At 45.2% G+C, this 16,223-nt stretch overlaps 1 protein-coding gene across 2 annotated transcripts in view; it reads left to right on the top strand.

Annotated features, from left to right (window-relative positions):
* Window positions 1-780: 780 nt before the first annotated feature.
* The window catches only part of TENM2 (teneurin transmembrane protein 2), an 828,204-nt gene continuing 812,761 nt past the window's right edge, over window positions 781-16,223 (top strand). For both annotated transcript variants that reach the window (XM_026660851.1, XM_026660852.1), the window contains exon 1: window positions 781-1,006. In XM_026660851.1, coding sequence (XP_026516636.1) covers window positions 781-1,006 — 226 coding nt within the window. The remainder of the gene's footprint in view (window positions 1,007-16,223) is intronic.

The following is a 16,223-nucleotide window of genomic DNA, read 5'->3' as shown; positions in this document are numbered from 1 at the left end:
GATGTCCAGAAAGTCTTTTTTCTTATGTGGTGTAAATACAGATTTGCTCAATTGCAATGGTAGATTGAGAAATTCTTCAACACACATTTTTTATTTATTTAAAAGAGATGGAGGGGGGTTAGGAAGGGTGGAGGGGACTGTATAATAAAGAAGAAACTTGTAATTATTCCATTCTACACCTTGCTGTACACTCACATGGTCACAACATGTAATGTGTACCATTGTAATTCATTAATGCTGAATATTAATGCCTTATGTTTGTAACTGTCTTTGCATGATTCAATCTTAATTGTCGATTTCATGACACTCCACATTCCAGGCCCTCCTGCAGCAAAAGGAAATAATTAGTTGGTTTGAATCTGTTTTTCTTTGTACTGTTTAATCGCAAGAGCTAATGTCAGGCTGTCAGAGTTTGTGTTATCAAAGTGCATTCGGAAATCAAAAGATTACAGTAGTTTTTTATCAATTTTTAAACCCTTCTATAAAAACATAGTTTAAATGAAACAAATCTTACAGCTAAATCCATTTCCTTTTTCTTCTTTCCCCCATTAAAGTCAATTTATGTAAGTTTATAAGGAACTTCATGTCAAGGTCTTATTTTCCATCAAGTTTGCCCACTTTGTGTTTCTGAACAAGTGAAGAAAAGTGAAATGTCACAGCATATTGTATCTCCAATTCTCACTCTTTATTATCTTTTGGTTTTAGGTGGTAGAGTGACTAGCCCCAAGATTAAAGATAAACTATTCTGAAAACGTTGATTTTTCTACCTGACTCAGAATAATGGATATAAAAGACCGAAGACACCGCTCTCTAACAAGAGGTCGGTGTGGGAAGGAATGCCGCTATACAAGTTCTTCATTGGACAGTGAGGACTGCCGAGTACCAACTCAGAAGTCCTATAGCTCAAGTGAGACATTGAAGGCCTATGATCATGACACCAGAATGCACTACGGAAATAGAGTTTCTGACTTAGTTCACAGGGAGTCAGATGAGTTTCCAAGACAAGGTATGTGTAAGGCACAATTATTTTTTTGTTTGGTCCCAATAATCCCCAGTACAATAACCGCTGTCATTAATGTATATGTCTGCATGCCAGTAGCCTTAGAAATGCTTGTAAAATGGAGAAAGGATAATGCTTGTAATTTTACCTTTTTAAAGCAGCAACAGGGTTGCATTTTCAATTAGGAAATTCATTCCCTTCCATAGTCACGTTAAGCTGGGAACATTTAGGCTTCCGATCCTGTCAGAAGTCACTTTGTGTAAGTGAGGCAAACCTAGATCACTGTGTTAACATATATTTTAAATAGAGAAGCACTAATGACTCCTAACCAGCTGTCATATTTGTCATATATTGGCAAATATTATAACCTTACAGTATGTCATCTGTATTAGTTTTAGGTATAATAGTGACATTTTCACGTTGCTTTTTGTTTCTTTGATAGATTGGCTGTATTACTAAAATGAGTAAAACATTGTGATTAGCATACAGTAATTACTAATCTGGTACCTTGGAATTTCTCCCCTGTTTCTAACATGTATAATAGAAATGGGATGCTGTTTCTTTTGGCTTCATTTTGTCTCTGCAGTTGGCTTATACTTTATTTAATAAAACAAATAGCAGGAGGAAACACATAATTAATAATTGGCTATAATATATTAGCACCTCACTGAGATTCTAAAACTCATATTAAATTTCAACTTTACACAATTCCCTTTGCATTAACGTATATGCAATTTGAATGACCTACTCCAATATAAAATTGTCTGCTTCAAATATCTATCTAGATTCTGCTGAATGAAAGAGAATCTAAACTTCTCTAAGAAATAGCTTAAAATATTCTCTTTCGGTTAGTTCCTCACTGAACATGTTTCTGCTTCTATTTTGTGAGTTGCCTTAATAAAGTGAAACACAGCATAATTCTGTGTGTCTTGGGGTGAGGGGAAGAGACATGTAAACATTGCTTCAGATGAGCAGTCGTTGATCTGCTCAACTTCACCGAATCTTTTGCTTCATTAGATTGTCACTTGCCCCAAAATTGCATAGAGGGGAGCTAAAAAGTAAATCAGTTCCACATGAAGAATTAGATGTGGTTTATTGTGTAACATTTGAGTGGATTTAGGCAGCTTGAACTTATTAATATGCCCTCTCTTCTTACTTCCCCAAGGAGGAAATAAATCTGTTAGTAAAGTATCATGCTAACATAGGATTCCTCTAACTTTTAAGGCTACCAGTCTAATAGAATCCTATCTCCCTAACAACATGAGATTATTCTCTACAGCACAAGAATGATAAGAGGCTGCGCTGCCTGCCAGCCTGCTTCGGCTCCGCTGGTGTCCCATGAATGGTCAGTCCTGAGACAGGTGCCTTTACCGGTTCCAGTCCCATCAATAGACCAGGTACCATTGACTCTGGGGAGACTGGGGGAAGGTTTACACTAGAAGCACTATGTTGGCACAGCTGCACTGATGCAGCTGTGCCGCTGTAGCGCATCTGGTGTAGGTGGTCTATGCCAACAGGAGAGTGCTCTCCTATCAGCATAATGACTCCACCTCCGTGAGAAGCAGAAGCTATGTGGGCGGGAAAACATCTCCCACTGACATAGCACTCAGGTCACTGTAACTTGCATAATTGGCGGAGGGGGGAGGAGGAAGTGTCTTTTTCATGCCCCTGAGCAACACAAGTTAGATCAGCTTTAGAGTGTAGACCTGCCCTCAGAAGCACTTCTGGCCCTCATGAACTGTTTGCCCTGAAAGGAGTGAGGTCTCCATGTGTCCTGGTGCATTCACCTCTGCAGAGGGCTCCATCTCCTGCATTACATCTACCTCCTGGCTGTACTTCTCCAATGCATCTTGTTCTGAAGGCTCTGTCAGCACCGCCTTTAATGCACGACCCTGACTCCTCTGAATTTGAGGATATGGACATTGGGCTTCTGTTCTGGGAACATGACTACCAGAGGGTTCCGACGGCTCTGTGGCAGTTTCCTACTGTATGTTACCCAAGAAGCTGGTGTCTGGCTCCTTGGGCAAAGTACAACAGCAGCAGGATCAACCAGGTTGGCCATATTGGAGCTCATGGCCCCAATATACACATTCACAACAGTCTCGTTTGGCTTTGAAGAACTCCCTTGTTTCACTGCCCTGCCCTTCATCCTGTAGACATCCAGCAATGGAGTTTGATGATGCACCGATCAGCCCAGCTCCGGTTGATCTGAAGAGGTTCCCTTCATTTCCAAATACAACTGTATCATCATCACCTTCCTCCCTTCCAGATGACTATCATCAGATTCAAGATCTCCTATAGAGAATAGCCAATGCTCTTGAGATCCCACTGGAAGAGGTGCAGGGCAGTCTGCACCAATTATTAGACATTCTGCACACATCAGTATTGGCAAGGGTGGCCTTACCACTCAACACTGTTCTTCAACTGTTGCACACCATGTGTCATACCCTGGTAACATGTGCACCGATCTTGAAGAGGGCTGAGAAAAGATACTACATTCCCCTCCCACCCCCCCACCCCCTCAAAGGGTCAGAATTTTTATTTTCACACCCTTCTTCTAACTCCTTGGTAATACAGGCTGTGTCAGAGTGGACCAAACAACACCACCAGAGACTAGACCTCATGGATTGAAAGGTCTTCTCCTCAGCTGGACTACAGCTCCATTTCTCTAACTACTTGCACTTATATGACTTTATAAACTATGGAAGAATTTGCACATAAGTTCTCTCAGCAGGATCGTCCTCAATTCCAAGCAATTTTACAGGGTCACCAAGTCCATATTTCAGGCTGCACTCAATTCAGTGGACACATCCTCATGTGTATGGGCTACCAGAATTGTCATGAGAAGGGAGTCACGGTTACATTCCTTAGGTTCCTCTAGAGAGGTGCAGAACAAAATCAAGGACCTTCTCTTTGACTTCTCTTCTCTTCAACCAGAAAACTGATTCCTTACACGCACTAAAAGCCACCTTACAATCCTGGGGGCACCAAACACCTTTACACTGGCACCAAAAAGAAAATTTTATTGCCCACCACCAGTCCAACGCTGTAGAACGCTACACTTCTACTACCAATGGGCCTATGAGTCTCCTCAGAAGTGCCCCTAAGGTACACAGAGCCCATCCACCTGTTCCAACATTGCAGACCTCTGAGCAATACACTTAATCATTATGAAAGCAGTATTTCTGAGTGCACCTAGATAGCAGTCAACCACTCTGTACAACAACACTCTTGCCCTCTGCCCCTTTCAGTGATCATCTCAAATTCTTTCTACTAGCTTGGACAAGTGGGTCTTGGACATTGTTTCATGCTGCTACACTATAGTTTGACCATGCTTCTTCCACATCCCCCACCCGCTCCCCAGAGGCATGTGGTTTACAGCTCTTGATATGCAAGATGCCTACTTCCATATCGACATACACCCAACCCACAGAAGGTTCCTGAGGTTCAAAGTGGGGCATCAATGCTTCCAATACAGGGTTCTCCCATTCGGACTTACCAGGGTCCCATAAGGTTTTTACAAACGTTTTGTGTGTGGTAGCAGCTCACCTACGACCTCAGGGAATCCTTGTCTTTCCATACTTGAACAACAGGCTACTAGCAGTGCAGTACAAACAGGAAGTGCGAGCATCATCATCCCAGCTTTTTCTCCTCTCCTCCCTATGAGTGAGCATCAATGTTGAAAAATTGACTTTGCATCCTACACGGTCCCTGGAATTCATAGGAGCTCACATTGATATGACCTCCCCATGAGCTTATCTATCACAGGACAGATTCCAGAGCCTACTAGAACAAATAGCTCCGATAACCTCCAACCCTTCGGTCTCAGCCAGGACCTGCCTTTCCAACCTAGGGCAAGTGGCAGCATGCACATACATCACACGCTTTGCCCACCTTCACCTTTGTCTACAGCTATCTTAAATGCAAAAAAGAAGCTTACAAGAAGTGGAAGATTGGACAAATGACCACGGAGGAGTATAAAAATATTGCTCAGGCATGCAGGAGTGAAATCAAGAAGGCCAAATCACACTTGGAGTTGCAGCTAGCAAGAGATGTTAAGAGTAATAAGAAGGGTTTCTTCAGGTATGTTAGCAACAAGAAGGAAGTGAAGGAAAGTGTGGGCCCCTTACTGAATGAGGGAGGCAACCTAGTGACAGAGGATGTGGAAAAAGCTAATGTACTCGGTGCTTTTTTTGCCTCTGTCTTCACAAACAAGGTCAGCTCCCAGACTGCTGCACTGGGCAGCACAGTATGGGGAGGAGGTGACCAGCCCTCTGTGGAGAAAGAAGTGGTTCAGGACTATTTAGGAAAACTGGACGATCACAAGTCCATCGGATGAGGGGAAAGCAGTGGATGTGTTATTCCTTGACTTTAGCAAAGCTTTTGATACGGTCTCCCACAGTATTCTTGCTGGCAAGTTAAAGAAGTATGGGCTGGATGAATGGACTATAAGGTGGATAGAAAGCTGGCTAGATTATCGGGCTCAACGGGTAGTGATCAATGGCTCCATGTGTAGTTGGCAGCCGGTATCAAGCGGAGTGCCCCAAGGGTCGGTCCTGGGGCCAGTTTTGTTCAATATCTTCATTAATGATCTGGAGGATGGCGTGGACTGCACTCTCAGCAAGTTTGCAGATGACACTAAACTGGGAGGAGTGGTAGATACGCTGGAGGGTAGGGATAGGATACAGAGGGACCTAGACAAATTAGAGGATTGGGCCAAAAGAAATCTGATGAGGTTCAACAAGGACAAGTGCAGAGTCCTGCACTTAGCACAGAAGAATCCTATACACTGCTACAGACTAGGGACTGAGTGGCTAGGCAGCAGTTCTGCAGAAGAGGACGTAGGGGTTACAGTGGACGAGACACTGGATATGAGTCAACAGTATGCCCTTGTTGCCAAGAAGGCTAATGGCATTTTGGGCTGTATATGTAGGAGCATTGCCATCAGATCGAGGGACGTGATCATTCCCCTCTATTCTGCAGTACTGTGTCCAGTTTTGGGCCCCACACTACAAGAAGAATGTGGCAATATTGGAAAGAGTCCAGCAAAGGGCAACAAAAATGATTAGGGGGCTGGAGCACATGACTTATGAGGAGAGGCTGAGGGAACTGGGATTGTTTAGTCTGCAGAAGAGAAGAATGAGGGGGGATTTGATAGCTGCTTTCAACTACCTGAAAGGGGGTTCCAAAGAGGATGGATCAAGACTGTTCTCAGTGGTACCAGATGACAGAACAAGGAGTAATGGTCTCAAGTTGCAGTGGGGGACGTTTAGGTTGGATATTAGGAAAAACTTTTTTTCACTAGGAGGGTGATGAAGCACTGGAATGGGTTACCTAGGGAGGTGGTGGAATCTCCTTCCTTAGAGGTTTTTAAAGTCAGGCTTGACAAAGCCCTGGCTGGGATAATTTAGTTGGGAATTAGTCCTGCTTTGAGCAGGGGGTTGGACTAGATGACCTCCTGAGGTCCCTTCCAACCCTGATATTCTATGATTCTATATGGCTCCAAAGAATCTATTCTCCTATCCACCAGTTCATGGACACCATAACCTCCAGTGGAACATTAAGTATCTCTTCTCTTCTTTGGTGGAAACACCTGCTCCAAGTCTGCTCTGGTATGCCCATGCTCACTGACTGTGACAGTAATAAGGGACACTTCTTATTCAGGCTGAGGCAGTCATGTTGGAGATCACATGACACAAGGCACCTGGATCATGCAAGAGGCCAGGATACATAAACATATTGAATTTCAGGTAGTATGCAAAACATGCCGTATGTTCTTACTAGCTATCTTCTATTGCCACGTCCTTGTCAGACAACACGACTACAGCATACTACATAAACAAGGGAGCACAAGGTCCCCAGTGCTGCATATGGAGGCAATTATTCTCAGACATCATATCCTTTTTCCAGCAGCCTACCTGCCTTGCATCCAGAATGTGATCCACTGAGAGAATCTGCAGAACTTTGCAACTGACCACAAATGGGAGTTGCATGATACAATAATCACAGACATATTGCTGGGATGCACCAATCAGAGACCTCTTTACATTACACACCACCAACAACTGCACCCAGTATTACTCCAGGGAGGACTTTGTGCCCACTCATTGGGTGATGCTCTGGTCGTCGATTTGGTCAGACCAGACGAACTACGCCCCCTCCCTCCCCACACAGACACTTCAATCCTGCGGCCTCCACAAACTCCAGTGGGGGAGAGCGATAGCCATTCTGATCGCTCTGTTTTGGCCTCGCCAATTCTGGTTCCCTCTTCTCCACATGTTGAAGCAACCTCTCCCAATCCGGACATTTCCATAACTGCTGAGACAACACAATGGCAGATTCAGGCATCCAGATCCGTGGTTTTTGGATGGACACCTCCCTGAGAATGCTCATTCTCTCTCTCTCTCTCTCTCTCTCTCTCTCTCTCACACACACACACACACACACACACACACTCCTTCTGTTTACATGAAGGGCTATGAACAGGAGAAAAGGCATAGTTTAACAATTTGCACACAGTTTTCAAGTATCAGGGGGTAGCTGTGTTAGTCTGTATCCACAAAAACAACAAGGAGTCCGGTGGCACCTTAAAGACGAACAGATTTATTTGGGCATAAGCTTTCGTGGGTAAAAACCTCACTTCTTCAGATGCATCTTAAGAAGTGAGGTTTTTTACCCACGAAAGCTTATGCCCAAATAAATCTGTTCATCTTTAAGGTGCCACCGGACTCCCTGTTGTTACTGTGTTTTCAGTGTCTGCAATAGCTGTGTGTGAATTAAATGCTGTGCAGTTCTAAATGTAGTTAGGAAAATGTAAAGAGAAGTATTTGCACATGCAGTTTCCAGCTGCAGACGTCTAGGAATTTACAAATGCTAATTTATTCAAAGTTCAAGTGGGTGTTTTTATGGGATTTAAATTTTGCAGGAAATAGACGTGTTTTAAATTGGTAGTCCTGAAAGTAATTTTTCTTTTTGCTACTGTAGGAAGAATTTGAATGATTTTTGCCTTTAAATGGTTTCAGATATTTTCCCAATATTTTGTCCCTTCTGCCAGTAAAGCTCTCTGTGGTGTGACTTGTTGACATATATCCATTTGATTAACCATGGTATTGAGACTACATAAAGCAGCTGCTTTAAGTTGAGATCTTAGATGATACTTGTTTTTGAGAATTGCAGTAAAAATCTGTCAAGTACAAGACTGAGTTGTACCATTTTCATTTTTGATCTATGAAGGCTTGACAGTGAAATTCTTGATATAAAAGTTATACTCAGGGCTGGAAAGCTTAAAATTAGACCTTCAAACTTTGATTTGGTGTTCTGATGTGCATGTTGCCCTGTCTTTCTGCTCTGCATGTCTGTTTCATTATTTTGTGAGCAGACAGGTCTTCAGAAGTTATAAGTGCCTCTGTGAGTTGGTGATGGGATACAAAAACCTTTTACCTTTTGTTGTCCGTTTTAAATCAGAATTGATAATGACTGAAAATCATTACAGTCTGATAGCTAGTTTAGATCCTTGTGTGAAATGAGTTTTATGGTTTGTCTAGTTCCTAGCAAACATACCAACCAAAAGAAAAAAATCCTCTCCATCATAGTTGTTGATTGTCAGCAGACTACCTTGCAGTGTTGGTGTGAAAATGTGGAAAATGAGCGTGGTAGGCTATGTCTGCCACCAGGCTGAAGTGCCATTACATTTAGGAGGGTGTTGTCAGATGCTACCGGTGTGGTGCTCTGCTTTCTCCTATGTTGATATCACTCGGCTGCGTGAGTCTGTTCCCTCTGTGTGCTGCCCCAGCTTTGCACAAATAGCTGACACAGCAGACCCGAAGAGAACCCCCAATAACCACAGAGTCTAGTAAGATGCAAAGTCACGTCGACTAGGTTTATTGCGACCTTGGACACAATTGCAGTTCCCCATAGATTACTTAGTCTACCAGATATACTACGAGAAAGTGCCTCTTGGCAAGGACCCGGCTCAGTGGCAGGACTTTCCACTGCCCCCGTGACCGGACAAAGACACCACCCCAGGGATACATTCTTATACACAGGTACAAACAATTTACACATCACTCCTGACGTATTGAGGTACAACCCCGTTACACAGCAAGGTACAACCCCTCTACGTAGTAAGGTGCCGCCTCTCACCTTGTACATGTTGGTTTGAACAAAACAACACTATCCATCATTTTACCCTTTTGCCCCTGTCATTGGGATGAGTCGGCCTGTTCCATGTTATCTGTGGAATGTTCCAGTATAGTGTGTTCTGTACTTTAACTTTGCTAGGTGAACATATATTTATACAACATCAGCCCTTTTCCTGCCAGCTTCTGTGAGCAGGGCCTGCCTCTGGCTCACAGCTTAACTTTGCTTTATGTTAGCAAAGTCTTGACCATTACTTTAGTTCAGGCCTTAGGCCTCATACCAGGCCTCTGATACCAAGGTTTATATCTCAGGGCCTCCTCTTACTACAGAGGGATTCTGATTTAGGCATTGTCATAATCCCATAGACAGTAGCTTCATCCCATTGGCTCAGCCAAGCGCATACATCAAATGTCTGAACCTGTGGTTCCTTTTATACTGAGCAGGATTACTATTGCAAAAGAACATCAGTAGGGAAAACTAACCAGCCTCACAATGGTCTAAACCCAGCTCATGTTTCATATTATTGGGTGAACTATCCAATGCTTGGTGAATTCAGCTTCACAATGATAGTAAGAGCTGACATCAAAGGATCAAAAAGCATCATAGCTATGAATGATTAGCTGCCACAAACCAATTATCCCTGTGGTAACTTTTCTGACACCTGTTCTCACCATTGTTTATTTTAATGTTTAGCATAGACAGAAATGCAAATATAATTCAACACCCCCATATGGGTAACTTTATTGTCCAGTCAGTTTGAAAAATTCAGCTCTTCAATTTATTGGGGGAAAAGATTCTAATGTTACAAATTTGTCAGAAAAGGTGAAGAATCTTTTTTAAATGTTCTATGTTAGGATGAATAGAAATATTTTTACTCTGCAGAGATGTGTCAGAAAGTAGTTCTAACACCTTTTTAATATTGGAGTATCTTACAACCTTCTGGTATGGCGTGGATTTGTCTACATGCTATGCATTTTGCTTCCAAAGAGATTGTCATAACTATGAAGGGAAGGGTAACAGCTCTCTGTGTACAGAGACTCCAAATCCTTTTACCTGTAAAGGGTTAAGAAGCTCGGGTAACCTGGCTGACACCTGACCCAAGGACCAATAAGGAGACAAGATACTTTCAAATCTTGGGGGGGGAAAGGCTTTTGTGTGTGCTCTTTGTTTTAAGGGGTGGTTCGCTCTTGGGACTGAGAGGGACCAGACATCAATCCAGGTTCTCCCCATCTTTCTAAACAAGTCTCTCCTATTTCAAACTAGTAAGTAAAAAGACAGCAAGGCGTCTTAGATTTACTTTGTTTTCTCAACTTGTAAATGTACCTTTTTACCAGAGTGTGTATCTTTGTTTGCTGTACTTTGAACCTAAGACAGAGGGGGGTCCTCTGAGCTCTTTAAGTTTGATTACCCTGTAAAGTATTTTCCATACTGATTTTACAGAGATGATTTTTACCTTTTTCTTTAATTAAAAGCCTTCTTTTTTAAGAACCAGATTGATTTCTCCTTGTTTTAAGATCCAAGGGGGTTTGGATCTGTATTCACCAGGAGTTGGTGAAAGGAGGGTGGAAGGAAGGAGGGGGGATGGTTAACTTCTCCTTGTTTTAAGATCCAAGGGGGTTTGAATCTGTGTTCACCAGGGAATTGGTGAAAGGTTTCTCAAGGCTTCCCAGGGAGGGAATTCTTGTGATGGTGGCAGCGGACCAAAGCTAAGCTGGTAGATAAGCTTAGAAGTTTTTATGCAGGCCCCTACATTTGAACCCTAAAGTTCAAAGTGGGGATCCAGCCTTGACATGGTGGCAGCGGTGGGATCGTTTTAACCCAAAAGCCAGTAAGAGATTTTTTTTTCCCTCTAGCTGCTTGGAAAGCAGAGCTGAAGGTAGATGCATATCTTATCTCTCCTTGCCTGAAGGCAGAGGTGTTAAGTTTTTTTTAACGAGGTCCTTTGTTAAGAGAAGGGTTCAATCAGTGAGCAAACTTTGAACTGGTAAAGGCAATTTACAAGTTGAATTGTTTTTTTTTCTTTTTACATCCTCGGGAGTAGCTTGTTAGAAAGTCTCTGTTAACTCAGCAGCAGCCACAGCTAAGTACATCCCAGTTTCAGTCAACTGCAGAGGGGGTGACCCAGCACAGGAAAACCAGGAAAATGACTACCAAAGAAGAAAAAGCTAAAGAGGAGGCCCACAAGAGAGCTATGGAGCTGAAAGAAAAAGAGATAGAGCTGAGAGACAGAGAAGAGAAAGCCAAAGAGGGGGCCCACAAGAGAGAGATGGAGCTGGAGAAAGCCAAAGAGGGGGCCCACAAGAGAGAGATGGAGCTGAGAGACAGAGAAGAGAAAGCCAAACAGGAGGCCCATGAAAGAGAGGAAAAAGCCAAACAGGAGGCCCATGAAAGAGAAGAAAAAGCCAAACAGGAGGCCCATGAAAGAGAAGAAAAAGCCAAACAGGAGGCCCATAAAAGAGAGATGGAGCTGAAAGAAAAAGAGATGGAACTGGAAGCAGCAAGGACTAGGCAGGATGCATCAGACCATCCTAACAACTCCTCTCCAGGTACCACTTCCCATCCCAGGAAATTCCCCACCTACAAGGCAGGCGATGATACTGAGGCCTTCTTAGAAAATTTTGAAAGGGCCTGCCTTGGATACAACATCCCTCCACCCCAGTACATGGTAGAGCTGAGACCGCAGCTCAGTGGACCCTTAGCAGAGGTGGCGGCTGAAATGCCTAAGGAACACATGAACAGTTATGAACTTTTTAAAAACAAGGCCAGACTCAGAATGGGGCTAACACCCGAGCATGCCCGTCGGCGGTTCAGAGCCCTAAGGTGGAAACCAGATGTGTCATTTACCCGGCATGCCTACCACATTGACAAAAATTGTGATGCCTGGGTATCAGGAGCAAATGTTAAATCTCTGGAAGATCTGCTTTCCCTAGTAAAAATGGAGCAGTTTTTAGAGGGTGTTCCTGAGGAAATAGAAAGGTACATCCTAGATGGGAAGCCCAAAACTGTAACCGAGGCGGGGGAGATTGGAGCCAAATGGGTGGAGGTGACAGAAAAGAAAAAAGCTAGTAGCAGTTGGAGCGAATATCAGAAGGGGCAAGCCGAAACAAAACCTTACCACCGGGGACAACCCAAGGCCCCACCCACATCCCAAGGGAAACCCCAGACGCCTTCTCACCCCACCACACCAGTCTCCATCAACCAACATCGCCCCGGTGATACCTTAGCAGGGCGATGTTTTAAATGTAATGAACTGGGGCATATAAAGGCTCACTGCCCCAAGAACCCTAACCGATTACAGTTCATTACACCCCAATCACACCAAAGATCCCCAGACCCAGATGCCTCTCTCATACCCTCGGAGCGAAGGGAAACCTTGAGAGTGGGCGGAAAGAAGGTTATCGCTTGGAGGGACACTGGGGCACAAGTGTCAACTATCCACCAATCCCTAGTGGACCCCAAACTCATCAACCCGGAGGCTACAGTGACAATTCAACCCTTCGTGTCACAGTCTGTAACCTTGCCTACAGCCCAGTTGCATGTCCAGTACAAGGGCTGGGCAGGAATGTGGACTTTTGCAGTCTATGACAATTATCCCATCCCCATGCTGCTGGGGGAAGACTTGGCCAACCATGTGAAGCTAGCCAAGAGGGTGGGAATAGTCACCCGCAGCCAGGCTAAGCAAGCTTTCACCCCCATCCCTGTTCCTGAGCCGTCCACCAGGGCCCCGTCTGTGTTACCGGAGACCCAAACACAGGTGGTGGAACCGGATCCCCTGCCAACGACTGCAACAGCCGTAGTGGATCCAATCCCAGAGACCCAGCCAAAGCCAGTCCCGGAACCGGAACTGGCAACGCAACCAGCACCAGAACCATTGCCGGCACTGAGTCCAGCGCTTGCAAACCCGTCTACAACTCCAATGCCAGAGGGCACCAGCGAGCCTGAACTGGAGGAAGCAGCAGATAACCCTACCCAAGAGGCTCAGCCAGAGCCTGAGATACCACATAGTGCACCAGCGGACAGCGGTTCACGGTCAGTGGAAACAGCCCCAGCACCTGCATCGCTTCCAGAGGGACCAAGCCCCAGTCCACAGTCCAAGGAGGAACTGATGTCTCCAGCATCAAGGGAACAGTTCCAGGCCGAGCAGGAAGCAGATGACAGCCTTCAGAAAGCTTGGGCGGCGGCACGGAGCACCCCACCGCCTCTCAGCTCTTCTAACCGATCCCGGTTTGTTGTAGAACAAGGACTTTTATACAAGGAAACTCTTTCTGGTGGGCACCAGGAAGACTGGCATCCTCAAAGACAGTTGGTGGTTCCCACTAAGTATCGGGTAAAGCTCTTGAGCTTAGCCCATGATCATCCCAGTGGCCATTCTGGGGTGAACAGAACCAAAGACCGGTTGGGGAAGTCCTTCCACTGGGAGGGAATGGGCAAGGACGTTGCTAATTATGTCCGGTCTTGTGAGGTGTGCCAACGAGTGGGAAAGCCCCAAGACCAGGTTAAAGCCCCTCTCCAGCCACTACCCATAATTGAGGTCCCATTTCAGCGAGTAGCTGTGGATATTCTGGGTCCTTTCCCAAAGAAGACACCCAGAGGAAAGCAGTACGTACTGACTTTCATGGATTTTGCTACCCGATGGCCGGAAGCTGTACCCTTAAGCAACACCAAGACTAAAAGTGTGTGCCAGGCATTAGCAGACATTTTTGCCAGGGTAGGTTGGCCCTCCGACATCCTTACAGATTCGGGAACTAATTTCCTGGCAGGGAACATGAAAACCCTGTGGGAAGCTCATGGGGTGAATCACTTGGTTGCCACCCCTCATCACCATCAAACCAATGGTCTGGTGGAGAGGTTTAATGGAACTTTGGGGGCCATGATACGTAAATTCATAAATGAACACTCCAATGATTGGGACCTAGTGTTGCAGCAGTTGCTTTTTGCCTACAGGGCTGTACCACATCCCAGTTTAGGGTTTTCACCATTTGAACTTGTGTATGGCCGCGAGGTTAAGGGGCCATTACAGTTGGTGAAGCAGCAATGGGAGGGGTTTACGCCTTCTCCAGGAACTAACATTCTAGACTTTGTAAGCAACCTACAAAACACCCTCCGACACTCTTTAGCCCTTGCTAAAGAAAACCTAAAGGATGCTCAGGAAGAGCAAAAGGCCTGGTATGATAAACATTCCAGAGAACGGTCCTTCAAAGTAGGAGACCAAGTCATGGTCTTAAAGGCGCTCCAGGCCCATAAAATGGAAGCGTCGTGGGAAGGACCATTCACGGTCCAGGAGCGCCTAGGAGCTGTTAACTATCTCATAGCCTCCCCCACCTCCAACATAAAGCCTAAGGTATACCATGTTAATTCTCTTAAGCCCTTTTATTCCAGAGAATTAAACGTTTGCCAGTTTACAGCCCAGGAAACAGATGACGCGGAGTGGCCTGCAGGTGTCTACTACGAAGGAACAAGGAATGGTGGCGTGGAAGAGGTGAACCTCTCCACGACCCTGGGACGTCTGCAGCGACAGCAGATCAAGGAGCTGTGCACAAGCTTTGCACCGATTTTCTCAGCCACTCCAGGACGGACCGAACGGGCATACCACTCCATTGACACAGGTAATGCTCACCCAATTAGAACCCCATCCTACCGGGAGTCACCTCATGCCCAAGCTGCTATACAAAGGGAGATCCAGGACATGCTACAGATGGGTATAATCCGCCCCCTAACAGTGCATGGGCATCTCCAGTGGTTCTAGTTCCCAAACCAGATGGGGAAATACGCTTTTGCGTGGACTACCGTAAGCTAAATGCTGTAACTCGTCCTGACAACTATCCAATGCCACGCACAGATGAGCTATTGGAAAAATTGGGACATGCCCAATTCATCTCTACTTTAGACTTAACCAAAGGGTACTGGCAAGTACCACTAGATGAACCCGCTAAGGAAAGGTCAGCCTTCGTCACCCAGGCAGGGGTGTACGAATTCAATGTACTCCCTTTCGGGTTGCGAAATGCACCCGCCACCTTCCAAAGACTTGTAGATGGTCTCTTAGCGGGATTGGGAGAATCTGCAGTTGCCTACCTCGATGATGTGGCCATTTTTTCTGATTCATGGACAGAGCACCTGGAGCACCTGGGAAAAGTCTTCGAGCGCATCCGACAGGCAGGACTAACTGTTAAGGCTAAAAAGTGTCAAATAGGCCAAAATAGAGTGACGTACCTGGGGCACCAGGTGGGTCAAGGAACTATAAATCCCCTACAGGCCAAAGTGGATGCTATCCAAAAGTGGCCGGTTCCAAAGTCAAAGAAACAGGTCCAATCCTTCTTAGGCTTGGCCGGATATTATAGGCGATTTGTACCACACTACAGCCAAATCGCCGCCCCGCTGACAGACCTAACCAGAAAGAAACAGCCAAATGCAGTTCAGTGGACTGATGAGTGTCAAAAGGCCTTTAACCAGCTTAAGGCAACACTCATGTCTGACCCTGTGCTAAGGGCCCCAGACTTTGACAAACCGTTCCTAGTAACCACAGATGCTTCCGAGAGAGGCGTGGGAGCAGTTTTAATGCAGGAAGGACCGGATCAAGAATTCCATCCTGTCGTGTTTCTCAGCAAAAAACTGTCTGAGAGGGAAAGTCACTGGTCAATCAGCGAAAAGGAATGCTACGCCATTGTGTACGCGCTGGAAAAGCTACGCCCATATGTTTGGGGACGGCGTTTCCAACTACAAACAGACCATGCTGCGCTACAGTGGCTTCATACCGCCAAGGGAAATAACAAAAAACTTCTTCGGTGGAGTTTAGCTCTCCAAGATTTTGATTTTGAAATACAACACATTTCGGGAGCTTCTAACAAAGTGGCTGATGCACTCTCCCGGGAAAGTTTCCCAGAGTTAACTGGTTAACAATTGTTCTTGGAATGAAACATTGTTAGTTTTTATATAATCAGTAGTATGTCTTATTAACTCTGTTTTCTCCTAAAACTCCAGGAAGAAATCACAGCCAGTGTGGAACCGAACGTCCAACACTATCTGTGATTTGGGGGGCGTGTCATAACTATGAAGGGAAGGGTAACAGCTCTCTGTGTACAGAGAC

Source organism: Terrapene carolina, unplaced genomic scaffold (assembly GCF_002925995.2).
Source record: "Terrapene carolina triunguis isolate 2854851 unplaced genomic scaffold, T_m_triunguis-2.0 Scaffold838, whole genome shotgun sequence".
In the NCBI taxonomy this organism is placed as follows: Eukaryota; Metazoa; Chordata; order Testudines; family Emydidae; genus Terrapene; species Terrapene triunguis.
This window is presented reverse-complemented; position numbering and strand designations above follow the sequence as displayed.